Genomic DNA, 18,110 nt, shown 5'->3' on the forward strand with positions numbered 1-18,110 from the left:
ACAATACTTTCATGACTTTGGCACATGCAAAGATTTAAAGAAAATACAAAAACTGCAAACCATAAATAAAAAATATTGGAAAATTAGACGAAAAAGAAGTTTTGTTTTTCAAAGATATCTCAAGAAAGTTAAAATGCTAGCCATAGATTGGGAGAGAATATTTGTAATACCTACTTCTAAAAAAGTACTTATACCAAGAATATATAAGGAACTTCTAAAGATCAATAAGAAAAAGGGCAAATACCTTAAATAGAAAAACAGACAAAAGACTTATGCAATTCACAAGGATATACCCTAATAAAAATAACCATGTGAAAAATGTGCTTTATTTAAGGAATCATCGGGGAACCACTAATTAAAATTACAATGACATAAAATAAAAATAAAATTACAATATAACATCACACACTCATCAGAGTATTTAAAAGATAATATCAAATGTTGACAAGGATATGAAGCAACTGGAACTCTCTTTGCTAGTTTTCATAAAACCAGAGTTGAAAACTATTTTGCAATATCTATTAAAGCTGAAACAAAAAGATAAATACGTGTGCATATCTTAAGGCACAGCAGTCTAACTCCTAGGAATATAAAATATAAATGAACACACAGACACCAAAAGACAAGAATGTTTATAGCAGGACTACTCAATATATACACAAACTGTAAAACCCTAATGTCCATCAACTGCAGAATAAATAAAAAATGGTGATACAATAGAATATCAAAGCAATGAGAAGAAAACAATGTGTAACATGAATTTTACAAAGGTAAGATTGAGTGAAAGAAGGCAAACATACTCTATAACTCCATTTGTGTAAGTTAAAAAAAAAAGGCAAACTATGATACTATGACACACACATGATACTATAAGTCAGGAGAGTGCTTACCTTTATCAGGGGAAAGAGTAGTGACCAGACAATAACAAGAGGGGGCTTTTATGGTTTTTGTTAACATTTCAGTTTTACTTTACATTTGCTTATGAATGTGTTCACTTCCTGAACTTTTTTGAGTTGTACACTCATGATTATGTCCTTCCCTGATATATTTTAAAATTTTATAATATTGTAAGATTCTAAACATCTATTATTACTTATTTCTTAATCAATTAAGGATCCAATAAGGGAAAGTTTCTTCTTGTGCTCAAAATGCACTTTCTGAGGAATACTAGCATTTTAGTTTGTCCTGAAAAGTATTCTTTCACTGGAAGTTAACCTAGCATATGTTTTTTAAGAACGTCCAATAACTAAGAACTGGATATACAATTGGGAACAATTCTGTGACTTCAAATATATTGACTGCATATATATGAAATGAAACAGCAAATACTATATGCAATAGTATATAATGACACCTGGTGGCGCTGCAGGCTATAAGTATAAATGGAGAGATTTGTGACTGCCCGGGAAGCCATTAAACTGGGAATCAGAACTCCGATGCTTTCAAAAAGAAAGAAGCATTTTACAGAAGATCTAGGCGTGGAGGACTCCAGAAAAGGGCATCGTCCTAGTGCAAGCCAGTCAGAGAGATTTAGGCGAGCTTATTTAACCAAATCACCTGGGTTGACTGTATATCGGGAGTTGAAGAAACTGCACCTTCTTGAACCGGGTTTGGACAATGGAGACCGCGCCAGCAAAACGCTACGGAAAAGGCAAGTTCTTTTTCCTGCTATATTGTTCCTCTTCTGGGAGGCTGGCTCTGAAAAAATTAGGTATTCCATGCCAAAAGAAACAAAAAGTGGGTCTTTTGTGGCCAACCTGGCAAAAGAACTGGGTCTCAGGGTGGGGGAACTAGCCACGTGGGGCGCGCGAATCCATTACAAAGGAAACAAACAGCTCTTGCAGCTGGATTTAACGACCGGCAATTTGCTGCTGCATAAAAAACTAGCAAGTGCTGTGCGGGGCGACAGATCCTTGTATACTGCATTTCCAACTATTATTGGAAAACCCGGTGCAGATTATTCAAGCTGATCTGCATCGCACAGATATAAATGACCATTCCCCAGAGTTCCTAGAGAGAGAAATGCTCCTAAAAATCCCCGAGAGCGTCCAGACAGGGATTGTGTTTCCTTTGAAAATAGCTCAGGACTTTGACACACGTAGCGACACGGTTCAAAACTACACAGTCAGCCCCAAATCCCATTTTCATGTTGTCACTCATCATCGTGGAGACGGCAGAAAATACCCAGAGCTGGTGCTGACAAAGCACTGGACCGGGAGCAGCAGCCTGAGCTGTTTAACCCTCACCGCGCTGGATGGTGGGGCTCCGCCCAGGTCTGGGACCACTACAGTCCGCATCGAAGTCGTGGACATTAACGACAATGCCCCCAGAGTTTTTACGGTCCGTCTATGAGGTACAGATTCCAGAGAACAGCCCCCTAAACTCCTTAGTTGTCGCTGTCTCTGCCCGAGATGCAGATGCAGGAACACATGGGAAAGTAGCCTATGCTCTATTCCAAGGAGATGAAGTTACTCAACCATTTGTAATAGACGAAATAACAGGAGAAATTGGTCTGAAAAGGGCATTGGATTTCGAGGCAACTCGGTTTTATAACGTGGAGATTGCAGCCACAGACGGCAGGGGCCTTTCAGGAAAATGCGCTGTAGCCACAGAAGTGGTGAATGTGAATGACGACGCCCCCGAGCTGACCATGTCGAGATTCATCAGCTCTATCCCAGAAAACTCCCCAGAGACTGTGGTGGCCGTTTTCAGTGTTTCTGATCCAGATTCCGGGGACAACGGTAAGATGGTTTCCTCCATTCAGAATGACCTCCCCTTTCTCTTGAAACCCACGTTCAAAAACTTTTACACCCTGGTGACAAAGAGACCGCTAGACAGGAAAGAGCCGGGTACATCACCACCACCACGGTCACTGACATGGGAACCCCCAGACTGAAAACCCAGCACAACATAACCGTGCTGGTGGCCGACGTCAACGACAACGCCCCCGCCTTCACCCAGACCTCCTACACCCTGTGGGTCCGCGAGAACAACAGCCCCGCCCTGCACATCGGCAGCGTCAGCGCCACAGACACAGACGCGGGCGCCAACGCCCAGGTCACCTACTCGCTGCTGCCGCCGCCAGACCCGCACCTGCCCCTCGCCTCCCTCGTGTCCATCAACCCCGACAACGGCCACCTCTTCGCCCTCACGTCCCTAGACTACGAGGCCCTGCGGGCCTTCGAGTTCCGCGTGGCCGCCGCCGACCGCGGCTCGCTCGCGCTCAGCAGCCAGACGCTGGTGCGCGTGGCTCGTGGAGGACGCCAACGACAACGCGCCCTTCGTGCTCTACCCGCTGCAGAACGCCTCGGCGCCCTGCACCGAGCTGGTGCCCAGGGCGGCCGAGCCCGGCTACCTGGTGACCAAGGTGGTGGCGGTGGACGGCGACGCGGGCCAGAACGCCTGGCTGTCGTACCAGCTGCTCAAGGCCACGGAGCCCGGGCTGTTCGGCGTGTGGGCGCACAACGGCGAGGTGCGCACAGCGCGGCTGCTGAGCGAGCGCGACGCGCCCAAGCAGCGGCTGGTGGTGCTGGTCAAGGACAACGGCGAGCCGCCGCTGTCGGCCAGCGTCACGCTGCACGTGCTGCTGGTGGACGGCTTCTCGCAGCCCTACCTGCCGCCCGCGGAAGCGGAAGCGGCGGCGCCGGCCGACCCGCTCACCGTCTACCTGGTGGTGGCCTTGGCGTCGGTGTCGTCGCTCTTCCTCTTCTTGGCGCGGCTGTGCAGGAGGGGCGGGGCGGGCTCGGCGGGTCGCTGCCCGGTGCCCGAGGGCCACTTCCCGGGCCACCTGGTGGACGTCAGCGGCACGGGGACCCTGTCGCAGAGCTACCAGTACGAGGTGTGCTTGACCGGATGCTCAGGATTCAGTTAAATCGCTCAGTCGTGTCCGACTCTTTGCGACCCCATGAATCGCAGCACGCCAGGCCTCCCTGTCCATTACCAACTCCCGGAGTTTACTCAAACTCATGTCCATCGAGTCGGTGATTCCATCCAGCCATCTCATCTTCTGTCGTCCCCTTCTTCTGCCCCCAATCCCTCCCAGCATCAGGGTCTTATCCTCGGGATTAGATGAGTTGAAATTCTTAAAGCCGATTCTCCCCAACCTCCCGCCCCAGGACGCTGTTGAATAGAGGAAAATGCCAATTTTCGGAATAGCTTTGGTTCCAATTAGGGATCTCATCATGATTCGAGGTATTTCATTTATCTGTAATTCCCCAGATGCAAAATCTGAGAACCTCATGGAGAAAAATCGCACATTCATGTATAGGATTGATTTCCCTTTTACAATAAACGTCCAATTTTGGAAAACTCAGTTCGAGTCTTAACTGTTTTTGTTTTAGCGTGCCATTCCAAATCCTTGCATGCTGTTGATTTTCCTGAAATTTTTGCTTTCTTTTGGTAATTTTTGCAACAATAAAATATTGTTTTCTCTACAGTCATTTTGCTTCATCACACTGTAAAAGTTTGATGCTCAATAACAAAAATTTAAAATGTTTACATAACATTTATTTTGTTTTCAAAGGAATATATGCATATAAATATGGAAGAAAGCATGATGAAAACCAACACTCTTCTGTTTACACTCCCTAGCTCTCATCCTACTGGAAAATAATTTTTAATGCATATTTCCATGGAATTATTACATACAGAAAAATGGACAAATCCTTAATACAGCTCACTGTATTTTCAGAAAATGAACATACTTGATATCAGCATCTTGAAGAAATGAAACATTATTAGCATCCCAAGTGCTACACAAATTACCCCTTAAAATCACTGCCACTTCAAACATAACAGATAACTCAATACCCTATGCTATAGCTGTTTTGCCTGTTTTGAATTTATATAAATGAAATAGCAGAGTGTGAACTGTTTTGCATCTGGTGTCTTTAACTCAGCACTATGTTTATGACATTTATCCATAATACTGTTTTTAATTTTAGTTCTTCATTCTTGTTACTGTATAGTATTCCACTGTGAATATTGCACAATTTATAACCCATCCTACTGTATGTGGATATTTGGGTTGGTGTAAGGTTTGGCTGTTTGAATAATACTGCTATAAACATTCTCATACATATCCTTCAACAGACATGTATGTACATTTCTGTTCTGTATATACCTAAGGTGGAGTTGCTGCTCATTCAGTAAGTGCATGTCCACTTTTAGTAGATATTTCCAAATAGTTTTTCAAAGTGGTTGTACCCGTTTACACTGACTGCTATCAGCAGCATATGGATGTACCAGTTCCTCAACATTCTTACCAACATCTGGTATTATCTGTTTTTTATTTTATCCCTCTGGAAAGCACTTTTAAACCTTTATCTTCTAGCTTTTTAAATACTTTCTTCTCACTAAAGAATATGCTTGTAACTTTTTCATAAACTTAAATTTCACTCTATTGTTGTTGGTATCCTATACACTTTAAATTTCCCTCATCCATATAGTTATCTCATTATTTTCTCTGCTTAAACTGAAACCTCCCCTTATTCCACTAACAACCGTTTATTATTTTCTTGTATGAAAGAAACTAATAGAATTATTATTTTTCCTTTTGTTTCTCCCTTACACTTCCAAACCTCTCAAAAATGAGTTTTTACTTCTATGTAGTCAGGATTAATGGTACTTTTTACTCTTTGACAATAGTTAAGCAATATTACAAATTTATCTTTAATGACCATATAAATTATGAATGCTCTGCAGCTAAAGATCACCAGGAACACATTTATCAGAACAAAGTTGGGTTTACTGACTTATAATGAGGGAGACTGCACACCATGGAGAACCACTGATCAATGCACGTAATAGCATCCTACCAAGGAGTTAGAGGATCTGGACTAAGGTGATTCGGGGTAGGGCGCAAGGAAATCTCCTTTCCTTTTTTAAAAATTCCATCTCTTTGCTACAGTATACACCCTCAAGTGGCTTTTTAAGAGAAGGTGCACAAATACAGACTTTCTGTATCTCTGCATGTCTGAAAATGCAGTTTTCACTTCTGCTTCATTGTATACATATACATTCAATATACATTCTAACAATTCATGTCTTGTCATATCTGAAATTATTTCATCTCTAGTACTATTTCCTTAATAGTTGTATTCCTAGCTTATTTTTTCTGAGACTTGAGCTTGTTGGATATTGAACAATTTAAATCATTTCTCTATGTTTCTTATATTTCTCCTATATATCTTTGGTTTTCCCTCTATATCATCATTTAACATCTTTCAGTCACCTTGAGTATTTTTATGAAATTTTCAATTTTAATGGAGTATTTAAATCCCTAGCTGTTTTCTTATTATCTGATTGTGTCTTTTCCATAGTAGCACTTGGAATTTTCAAAGTTCTTTTTATTTCCTAAATGATCTGTTTCCTGGAGTTCCCATTTCTTTTTTTGTGTGTTTCTGTGTAATTTTTGGTTTTCCTAAGTCTGGTGAGAGATGTGTTCATATGTAAGAAAAAGAATTGAGTATCTGATGGGTACAATTGCTGTTTTGCTAGGTCTTATCAGCTTTTATGTGATAAGGTAGTCTGCACCCAAGTTTCTGTCCTGAGTGGATTTTCTGACAAGCTGCTCCACATGAGGCAGTGCAGAGCAAGGTTTATAAAATATCAGACTTCAAGAAGCATTGTGATGAATGGGCAAAGAACTCTTTTCAGGATGTGGCCCTGCAAGTGTTAGGATACAAAAATTTTATGCTGGGATTCCTAAAGTCTTCACTAAAATATTCTAGTGTTCTCCAAAAAAATTCCTTTTTATTTCTTTTTTTTTTCTTTTTTTATTAGTTGGAGGCTAATTACTTCACAACATTTCAGTGGGTCCTTTTTATTTCTTAAGAAATGAGACTTAATGTTTTTGGAAGAAGGCCTGGAGGAAGACTGCTGCTGCTGCTGCTAAGTCTCTTCAGTCATGTCTGACTCTTGCAGAGGAAGGCTAGTAATTATTAAAATTACATGTTACATATATTTTTCATATTACATACTTTCTATGTACTTTACTGTTTTCTAAATTCTGTACACATATCTCATTTACTCGTTTAAATAATGGTACAATTGGTAAACCAAGTTTAGAGATGAACAAACTGAACAGAGTTAAAGTAACTTGCCCAAGGCTACCTAGCTAATAAGTAGTGGAATCAGGATTTGACTCCAGGCAGCCTGACCCCAAAGACATTGCTTTTTTGTCTTTACTTTTTAAATTTTGAAATCTATTAAACATTCCAAAAAATGTACACAATGTATATGTGCAATTTAAAAATAATAAAATGTTCACCATCTACTTAAGATTTAGAACAATGCCAAGACGTTGGAAATCCTTGTGTGCCTCCACCATAACATCTTCCACTTGCATTAAAATCAACCACTATCCTGCATTTTTATTAATTACTTGTTATTCTTTGTAGTTGTATCAGAAATGCATATATTGCTAAATAATACATTGTTTGATCTTGTCTGTCTTTGATGTGTCTTTGATCTGTGTTTGATCTTGTCTGATCTTGTCTGTCTTTGCAATTTATGTAAATGGAATGATACAGTATGGACATCTGTGGGCTTGCTTTTCTCATTCATTAGGGTATTGAACTCATCAGTGTTAAATGCAGTTCATTCATTTACACCGCTCTACAGTATCCCATTATATAAATACACCCTCACCTTTACATTCATTTTATTGTAGATTTTTGGGTTGCCCCAAGAATTTGGCTATCATAACAATACTGATATAAGCATTCTTGAATATATCTCCTCATGTACTTGGGCAAGAGTTCCTTTTGGGTACAGGCATATCTAGGAAGGTCCAACCCAGGTCATAGCAAGAACTGGAATGATATCAAACTAAGTAAAATAGACTATTAAAAGATGCCAACACTGAGATGAAAAAAATGTTGGAGATACTTGACAAAGATTTTTAAATGGATGATGAAAAACGCCTCAATAAGCAACATTAAACATGCTTGAAATAAAAGAAAAGTATTCTCAGAAATGTAAAGTTGTAACAAGGAAATAAAAGATAAATAAAGAACTACCAATGAAAATTTTAGAGATTAAAAATACAATTATTGAAGAACTCAGTGGACAAGCTTAACAACAGGAAGACAAAGAGTCAATGAACTAGAAGATACAACAATAGCATTTACACAATTTGAGCAAAAGAGAGAAAACAGACTAAAAAATTAACAGAGCTTCAGAGACCTGTTGGACAATAACAAGAGACCTAACTTTTGTGTCATTGGAATCCCAGGAGAGAAGACCTTCCACATTTGGCAAAAGATAGAGATCCACAGATTTAGGAAGCCAAACAAATCCAAAACAAGATAAAAAAATACACCTGAAAAGATATAGTCTAATTTCTGAAAACTGAAGAGAAGGGAAAAGTCTGAAAAGCAGTGACAGATAAATGACACATTATACATAGAGCAATAACAATCTGAATGAGAGTAGATTTCTCATCAGAAACCAAGAAAGTGAGAAGAAAATGGCACAGTATTTTCCAACTGATAAAAAGAACAATTAACCCAGAATTCTACATGCAGTGAAAATACCCTTCTGGAATAAAATTTGTTGCTATAAGGCCTACACTATTAAAAATGGCTAAAGTGAGCTCTCCAAACAGAAAGGAATCAATGATAAAAGGAATCTTGGAACATCAGGAAAGAAGAATGAACACAGTAAACAAAAATATGGGTAAACACCATAGACTTTCCTTCTCTTTAGAATTTAGTTTTCTAAGTTATGTTTGATGGTTGAATCCAAAATTATAACACTGTCTATGTTCAAAATTTCTATACAGGAAATATTTAAGACAATTATAAATGGGGAATGGTAAATGTATGTGATGGTACTTAAGTTTTCCACCCTTGCATATGTAAAATGACAACCAGTAAACCCTGAAGGAAATGGCAACCCACTCCAGTATTCTTGCCTGGAAAATCCTATGGACAGAGGAGCCTGGTAGGCCACAGTCCATGGGGTTGCCAAGAGTCAGACACAACTGAGCGACTTCATTTCACTTCAAACCCTGACAAGTTATGTGTGGGCCAACTCCTATAAAAACTATGCAAAAGGACACACTAAAACCCACCATAGATAAAGTAGAACTCTAAAAACTGTTCTAATAACCCACAGGAAGGCAGGAAAACTAAAATGAAGACAGAAAAGACAGACAAATAGAAAACAACAAAAAATAAAACTATAGACTTAAGCTTTAATATATCAGTAATTACATTAAATGTAAATGTTTTGAACACACCAATTAAAACATGACCAGAATGGGTTTTCAAAAATGGACCAACCATATGCTAGCTATAAGAAACTTCACTCCAGATATAAAGACACAGGCAGATTGAAAGTAAAAAGAAAAATATGCAAGGAAAATGACCAGAGGGAGAGTAAAACATTATATAATGATAAAGACAATGCTAAATATATACATACCAAACAACAGAGATGAATAATATGTTAAGCAAAAACTGACAGAACTCAAAGGAGAAACAGATCCATAATTAAAGCTGGAGATTTAAAACCCTCTCTGAACCCTATTTCAACTCATGGAACAACTAGACAGAAAATCAACAAGAATACAGAAGAACTCAACCAACAACCAACATATTTATAGAACACCCAACAATTCCAGAATACACATTCTTCTCAGATGCTCAGAGATCATATAGAACACAGACCACATAAATAAGCCTAATATAAACTTCAACCAATTTTTAAAACTGAAATCATACAGCATGGGTTTTCCAACTACAATGGACTCAAACTAAAAATAACAGTAAAATAACAGGAAAATCTTCAAATACTTGGATACTAAATAATACACTTCTAATTAATCCATGGGTTGATGACAAAGTCACAAGGGAAATTTTTCAAATATATTGAAGTGAACTGGAAACATAAAAACAACATATCAAAATTTATAAGACATAGTTAAAGTGGTGCAGAGAGGGAATTTTATGGTACAAAATGCATATATTAGAAAAGAGGAAAAGTCTCAATCATCTAAGCTCCTACCTCAAGCATGTAGGAAAAGAAGGAAAATAAATCCACAGCAAGCAGGAGGTAGGAATATATATATATATATATATACATTTATATATATACATTTATATATATATAATATATATAAACAAATGAAATTCAAAACAAGAAAAATTAGTGAAATAAAGAGCTGGTTTTTTAATAAAATCGATTAAATTGGCAAATATATAGCAATGCTGGCAAAAGACTTTTTTCAATGATTTCAGTTTTCAAATGTGTTTAGCATCAAATTGTTTATATTTTCAAACTTTTCTGCAGCATGTATCCCATCCCATCAGTTGAAAGGTTTCCCTAAGTTATTGGCTTATATATCATCTCTATCTTTTCCCTGAATACTGTGTTTTCCTTACATGTAACTAAATTTAGAAATATTACCAAGAGTTTCAATTCATCCTTGAAGTTTAGTCTTTATCTTCCATTTTTAATAAAGTTTAAAACTTTAAATTTTATTACAGAATGAAAGAAAGACAAATGTATGGCATATAAATGGAAATCAGCAATGAAATGGTTATAAGTTAACTAAATAAAATTAAGTTTAATACACATGACAATGTTTCATCAGTTAAATTATTATTTCAATTCACTGGTAATAATCCAGCTAAATTAATCTTGAAAGGTAACTTCCAGTTAGCATGCATGAGCAAAAAGAGCATGGCGCATGGTGATTTTTTACATTGTTTAGCTTTCCGTGTCCAGAGGAGACCAAGATTGTGCCATCTAGTTATTAAAATTAACCTGAAAAATACTGATATAATTAATACAATTCCCAGTGAATCACAGAAATGTTCTTTATCTTGAGAGAAATGTGGGTTACACAGATGGATCCATTTGTTAAAAATGCTACAGTTAAGATTGGTGCATTTCAATTTGTGTAAACATGACCTTAAGAAAAGAACTATGCAAAACTGAACATTGACTGGGAGGCGTAAAACAGAGGAAAAGGTAGAGATGAAACAAGACAGAACGTTGTGAAGTTGGGAGATGTGTACGCGAAAGTTTATGCTGTTTACTTTGCATATGTTGAACTTTGTCCATGATAAAAAAATTTTAAATGAATTAGTCCTTGTGAGACGGGTTTATAAAAGCAAAGTCAATTCAACTCTACTTTAGCAAATCCAAGCAACTGAGAAGCATTTTCCTGAAGGAGTCTAATGCAATCCACTTTCCAAAAAGGGAGTTTCTTCACATACCCAACTGACATCTCTTTGGGTTACATTAAGATATTACCTTCTTTCTATTATAGCAACCAGTGCTCTCACAGACACTTCAATGATCTAATTTGATTTTTATACATACTGTACTATTAATAAGTGAAATCTGTTTTAAAATGCAAATAATTTTATAAGCTGTATTTGAGGATGCCTGAAGGCAAAGAGAGTGAATAAAGAACTCTGTGGATGCCAGAGATGGCATTAAGTTGGAATCAGAACTCAGAATGTCCACTGAAAGGAGAAAGCATTTAGGACTGAGCTACAAATAATTTTGTTTCAGAGAAGAAGGTAAACCTATCCAAGATGTTTCTGATTGTTGGTTTTACTTTATCAGTGTTATTTCATTATTCAAATGCTCAGGGGAGTCTGTTTTCAGCAACATTTACCAAGTGAACAATGGAGGCTGCTGACAGTGATCTTAATTTTATCTTTCTGGGTATATAGAGTTGCTTTTCAACTGTAAAATGATTTCATTTGTTCAGAATTTAGATTTTATTTAGCTTTATTTTAGCTAGAGTTGAAGTATTTTGAAAAATATCCTCATTTTTAACCTTCCATCATTCACTCCTTACCTGAAGTGAATTTTGCTTGAATTCAAATCATTTCACCTCTACATAATAAATACAAAATCATTCTGAAGCAAATTATGTTTGATATTTTTGTATGCTTAGATATGCACTGACCCATTTATTGCATTCTCAGGAAATATAGATATATTTTCCAGTTCATCTGAGCAGAAATTGGTGAGATAGGAATGAACATAGTCATAATGAACTATTACGGAATTTCAGGGTATCCATTCAAATATAATCCACTTTTCACACTACATTATTTGGTCTGTATTTATAGGACCAACTGTTATCCTTGTTGTGAAAGAATGGTAGAGGTGATTCTTGAATGTTTGTTTTCTACATTGCATTATGCCCTTATAACAGGGTAATACATTTGGACTTTGATTAATTAATACACACAGCAGCGAAATTTGACCAAAAAGTTACAATAAAATGAACAACCCTGATAAAATCATGGCCATTTCTACCAATACAAAAATGAAATGGATTCCTAAAATGCTTACTTATGACACATACCAAATTACTCCTGGTCCCTCTTTTAAATAATTTAATTTGATTTGATACTTCTATAATACCTATTTCTTGGCCTCAATTTTCCTAATAGCCTAAGTGTTCCCTTTATTGTGCAGGTGTGACCACAAAACAACGGTAAGTATGTTGTTCATTCCATTTTATTAGTCATATAGTTTAGAGAAATAAGTGTGTAAGATTGATCTTGCTAACCAACTTTTACATTTTGTATAGTGTGTCAGTGGGACAATAGTATACTTGTCAGATTCAGAAATTACACTGCTCCTCAGAGATAAACTGCACTACCAATGAATAAAAGTTAGTTATAGGACGTTTACATTACCTGAGGGAATGACTCTGAAATGTGTTAGTATGTATTAGAATCCTTAAAGAGAAAGATTGACTTACAGATTTGTTAGTACAGCCAGAAGGCCAGAAAATTCGATTCAAGTTATGAAAAAGAAGAAAATCCCAAGACTCCCAGATAAGTCTTTATGCACGTGATTCACTCACTGCAGCCTGAGAAACTCAGCGTTTTCCTTAAAACCTTTATAAAGTTTACATTTTGGATGTGGTGTTGACTGAAGCACCCCCACGAAGTTACTCATTTGAACGCATGGTGGCAGTGCAGGCTAAGAGTGGATAAAAACTCTGCAGACTCGGTGGACTCCATTTCAGAGACGCCGAAGAAAAAAATATAGAACTAATTTACAGGTAAAGCTAAGACAGAAGTGTTCGGGGTGCAGTCGCTGCCAGACGAGTTATAGGAACGAATTTGAAATTCTGGAGCAGACATTTTGAAGGGTCAACAGTGTACACGGTGATTGGGATTGGAAAAAGATTTTTCCTCTGGAACCAGACACAACAATGGAAATGGTGCAAATGAAACTACATCAGAAGAAAAGGCAAGTGATGATCTTCATTACATTAATTCTTTCGTGGGAGGCAGGTTCAGAATCGATTCGGTATTCTGTACTGGAAGAGACAGAAAGTGGCACGTTTGTGGCCAACCTGACAAAAGACTTGGGACTCAGGATGGGAGAGCTGGCTGCCCGGGGCGCCCGAGTTGTTTTTAAGGGGAATAGACAGCATTTGCGGCTTGATCCAGACACCGGTGATTTGCTGCTGAATGATAAACTGGACCGGGAGGAGCTGTGCGGCTCCACTGAGCCCTGCGTGCTACCCTTCCAAGTGTTACTGGAAAATCCCTTTCGGTTATTTCAGGCTGCCTTGGTAATTAGTGATATAAATGACCACGCCCCGGAGTTCCCTGCTAGAGAAATGCAACTAAAAATATCAGAAATTACTATACCAGGTAAAGTATTTCCTTTGAAAATGGCACAAGATTTAGACGCTGGTAGCAACAGCCTTCAGAGCTACATAATCAGCTCCAACCCTCACTTCCACATTCTCACTAGAAACCGCAAGGACGGGAGGAAGTCCCCGGAGCTGGTACTGGACAAAGCGTTGGATCGTGAGGAGCAGTCCGAGCTCAGGCTAACTCTCACAGCGCTGGATGGCGGGTCTCCGCCTCGGTCTGGGACCACCGAGATTCAGATCCTGGTCTTGGATAGCAATGACAACGCCCCCGAGTTTGCTCAGGAGTTCTATGAGGCTCAAGTCCCTGAAAATAGCTCCCTGGGCTCTCTGGTTATCACTGTCTCAGCGAGAGATTTAGACGCAGGATCATTTGGAGAGGTGTCTTATGCCCTATTTCAGGTCGATGACGTTAACGAACCCTTCGAAATTAACGCAAATACAGGAGAAATTCGACTAAAAAAGAAATTGGATTTTGAAGAATTTCAATCATATCAGCTGGATATCGAGGCTACAGACGGTGGGGGACTATCAGGAAAATGCTCTGTAGTCATCAAGGTCCTGGATGTGAATGACAATGCTCCCCAATTGACTATGTCCTCACTGACTAGCCCCATCCCTGAAAACCTGCCAGAGATCCTAGTGGCAGTTTTCAGTGTATCAGATGCTGATTCTGGACATAACCAACAGGTTATCTGTTCTATAGACGACAATCTCCCCTTTGTTTTAAGACCGTCAGTTGAGAATTTCTACACCTTGGTAACAGAAGGCGCACTGGACAGAGAGGAAAGAGCCGAGTACAACATCACCATCACGGTCACTGACATGGGAACCCCCAGACTGAAAACCCAGCACAACATAACCGTGCTGGTGGCCGACGTCAACGACAACGCCCCCGCCTTCACCCAGACCTCCTACACCCTGTGGGTCCGCGAGAACAACAGCCCCGCCCTGCACATCGGCAGCGTCAGCGCCACAGACACAGACGCGGGCGCCAACGCCCAGGTCACCTACTCGCTGCTGCCGCCGCCAGACCCGCACCTGCCCCTCGCCTCCCTCGTGTCCATCAACCCCGACAACGGCCACCTCTTCGTCCTCACGTCCCTGGACTACGAGGCCCTGCGAGCCTTCGAGTTCCGCGTGGGCGCCGCCGACCGCGGCTCGCCCGCGCTCAGCAGCCAGGCGCTGGTGCGCCTGCTCGTGGCGGACGCCAACGACAACGCGCCCTTCGTCCTCTACCCGCTGCAGAACGCCTCGGCGCCCTGCACCGAGCTGGTGCCCAGGGCGGCCGAGCCCGGCTACCTGGTGACCAAGGTGGTGGCGGTGGACGGCGACGCGGGCCAGAACGCCTGGCTGTCGTACCAGCTGCTCAAGGCCACGGAGCCCGGGCTGTTCGGCGTGTGGGCGCACAACGGCGAGGTGCGCACGGCGCGGCTGCTGAGCGAGCGCGACGCGCCCAAGCAGCGGCTGGTGGTGCTGGTCAAGGACAACGGCGAGCCGCCGCTGTCGGCCAGCGTCACGCTGCACGTGCTGCTGGTGGACGGCTTCTCGCAGCCCTACCTGCCGCCCCCGGAAGCGGAAGCGGCGGCCGCGGCGCCGGCCGACCCGCTCACCGTCTACCTGGTGGTGGCCTTGGCGTCGGTGTCGTCGCTCTTCCTCTTCTCGGTGCTGGCGTTCGTGGCGGTGCGGCTGTGCAGGAGGGGCGGGGCGGGCTCGGCGGGTCGCTGCCCGGTGCCCGAGGGCCACTTCCCGGGCCACCTGGTGGACGTCAGCGGCACGGGGACCCTGTCCCAGAGCTACCAGTACGAGGTGTGTCTGACGGGAGATCATAGAACTGGTGAGTTCAAATTCCTGAAGCCAATATTCCCTAACCTCTTGGTTCAGGACACTGAGAAAGAAATCAAAGAAAGCCCCAACTGTAGAAACAACTTTGTATTCAGTTAAATGTCGTATTTGGTTAAGTGAGCCTCTCCTTAATTTTGGCAAACCTAATTCCCATTGCAATACCTTTCTCTTAAGAAGTTGTACTGTTGTACAAATATATATATATATGGCTTCCCTGGTGGCTCAGTGGTAAAGAATCTGCCCACAATGTTGGAGATCCAGGTTCAATCCCTGGGTCAGGAAGATCCCCTGGAGAGAGAAATGGCAACCCACTCCTGTATTTTGGCCTGGAGAATTTCATGGAGAGAGGAACCTGGCAGGCTACAGTTCATGGGATCACAGAGTCGGACAGGACTGAGTGATTAACACACACAAATAGATATATATATACACATATGTGTATATACATTCCAAAGCTATTCATGTCTCTGTGCTAATTGGATTTAGCATTTTTAGTTGTACTGGATATTGAGTATGTATTTTCTCCATATTTGACCTTCTCTTGGTGATTAATCTTTCCATAACTATAAATTATTCAAGTAGTATAAAAAGAAATTCTATTTATATTTAAATCAACTTCTTAGTTTATGTCTTTTCAATGAAACATTTTAAAACTCCTGTGTAATCTTGCATTTCTGTATGTTTTTGGTGCTTTTCTTTATCAAACAGCTTTCTATTTGCAAGCTAGTGTTTGAAATTCTTTGTAACTATCTAGACTGTTCTTGTTGACTATTCTACAAAGCTATGGCCCCTGAATAGCCATGAGCATATCTTAGCAAACTTGTTTCTCCAAAACTGTACATAAAGATGCACTTTATTAAAGTAGTCATACACTACAATTTTGGCCATATCCCATTGTGAGCACCAATATGCTAGAGATTTATCTCTCTTTGTCTGCTACTTACCTAGCACATTGCAATTGCTACATAAATACTCACTAATATTAACATAAAATTATTCTAATAATAATTAAAAAGAAAAATCTTATATAATTTGGCATTACTTCACTAAATAAAACTAAGTCACTGCTTTTTAAATTGTTTTTTAAAACACAGAACCTTTAATGCACTCTAAATCATTTCAAAGGACTCAAGAGGTAGAGGGTATCATATACTGCTTTGTCCTTTCTTTTGCCCTACAACTAGAAATTCAGATGTAGTTTAGTGTATGTGTTTTTCTTGGTTTCCCTGAAGTTTCTCTGCACCTGCAAAAGAGTAAGAATTTCTTCTGAGTTTTGGTTATTCTGTTCTAGTCTGGTTATTGAGTGATAATAGATTTTCACTTTGTTATTCTGCAAACATAGACAGTCTTTATCAACAAAACAGTGATCTATTTTTTATGTCCAAGTTATCTTCTTTTGTTCTACAATGTAGTTTTCAGGTGTTTTGCAAAGTAGTTTTTTCAATTATGCTAAACTTTCATTAGTAAGAAATAAGTATTTTTTCCTTTAAGACAACAAGAATAGAAATATAAACTAAGATAAGAAATAAACTCAATTGCTTTATATTGTGTTCATTAAACCAAGGAAGCCATGTGATTTCCAACTAAAGTTATAGGGATATAACTATAAGGCCACTTATATCTATTAAAGAGTTTGCTTTATAAGTTTCAAGTGTCACTCTACAGGAATTTAATTATTTGCATCTTTCCCTGAATTATATTTTTTCTAAGAATGTAATGAAAAAATGAAAATTACTCTTAAAGTTATCATTGAACATATCTTTTCACTTTCATCCAATCTAATACTTGAAATTAGAAAGTGATAAGTGAGAACAAAATTAAACAAATGACATAAATATTGTATTTAACTTTAATGATGCCTCCATTTACTGTTAGATGTTTAAATGAAATAGTTTAATGTATGATGACAAGAAATCTGATTAAAGTTCTCACCACTGTATCTATTTCACCACTATATCTCAACATTATGAAAAAAGTTCATGTTTTTGTTTATGCCAGGAAAGTCCAATTTGTACAATTACCTAAATTAGTCTGGGTAAATAAACACTGAGAACCCACCTTTATTAACTTATATATGTTTTTTAAATTACTTTGTGTATTAATTTATAAATGACTGTGTGTATTCATAAAGTATGGATGATTGCTTACTAACTGGAGATCACTACCAGACTTTGGTGTAGACCTCATCAACACTTTTTTTTCTCATCAACACTTTAAAATTCAATTAGAATTTAGTAGTAAATATGATCCAGTAAATAACTTCCACAAAATGAATATATCATGAAAAACAGGCCAGTTCTATTGTTGCAAAATAAAAATAGAAAATGGGAGCCAAATATCTGGATAATAATACCCATTTCACTTTCTCGAATGTATTATATATGTTCATTTTTAACAATTCCTCTTTCATCATTTTTTTATGCAAAGTATATAGTATGTTTAGGGCTTCCCAGGTGGCAATAGTGGTAAAGAATTCACCTGCCAATGCAGGAGATGCAAGTTCAATCTCTGGGTCACAAAGATCCCCTGGAGAAGGGAATGGCAACCCACTCCTGTATTCTTGTCTGGAGAATCCCATGGATAGAGGAGCCTGGTGGGCTACAGTGCACAGGGTCGC

The 18,110-nt window shown here is 39.4% G+C and overlaps 1 protein-coding gene and 1 pseudogene across 1 annotated transcript; both read left to right on the forward strand.

Moving 5' to 3' along the window:
• The first annotated feature begins 1,434 nt into the window (after positions 1-1,434).
• On the forward strand, positions 1,435-4,335 carry LOC122700252 (annotated as a pseudogene).
• An 8,662-nt stretch (positions 4,336-12,997) lies between these two features.
• PCDHB6 (protocadherin beta 6) lies at positions 12,998-15,802 on the forward strand. The gene has a single exon (XM_043912997.1). It carries the CDS (start codon positions 13,199-13,201, stop codon positions 15,590-15,592), a length of 2,394 nt encoding a protein of 797 aa, XP_043768932.1. The 5' UTR covers positions 12,998-13,198; the 3' UTR covers positions 15,593-15,802.
• The last annotated feature ends 2,308 nt before the right edge of the window (positions 15,803-18,110 follow it).

Source organism: Cervus elaphus, chromosome 9, assembly GCF_910594005.1.
Source record: "Cervus elaphus chromosome 9, mCerEla1.1, whole genome shotgun sequence".
In the NCBI taxonomy this organism is placed as follows: domain Eukaryota; kingdom Metazoa; phylum Chordata; class Mammalia; order Artiodactyla; family Cervidae; genus Cervus; species Cervus elaphus.

Excerpts from the sequence above, each read along its gene's own strand:
- PCDHB6 (XM_043912997.1), top strand. The coding sequence starts at position 13,199 with ATGGAAATGGTGCAAATGAAACTACATCAGAAGAAAAGGCAAGTGATG.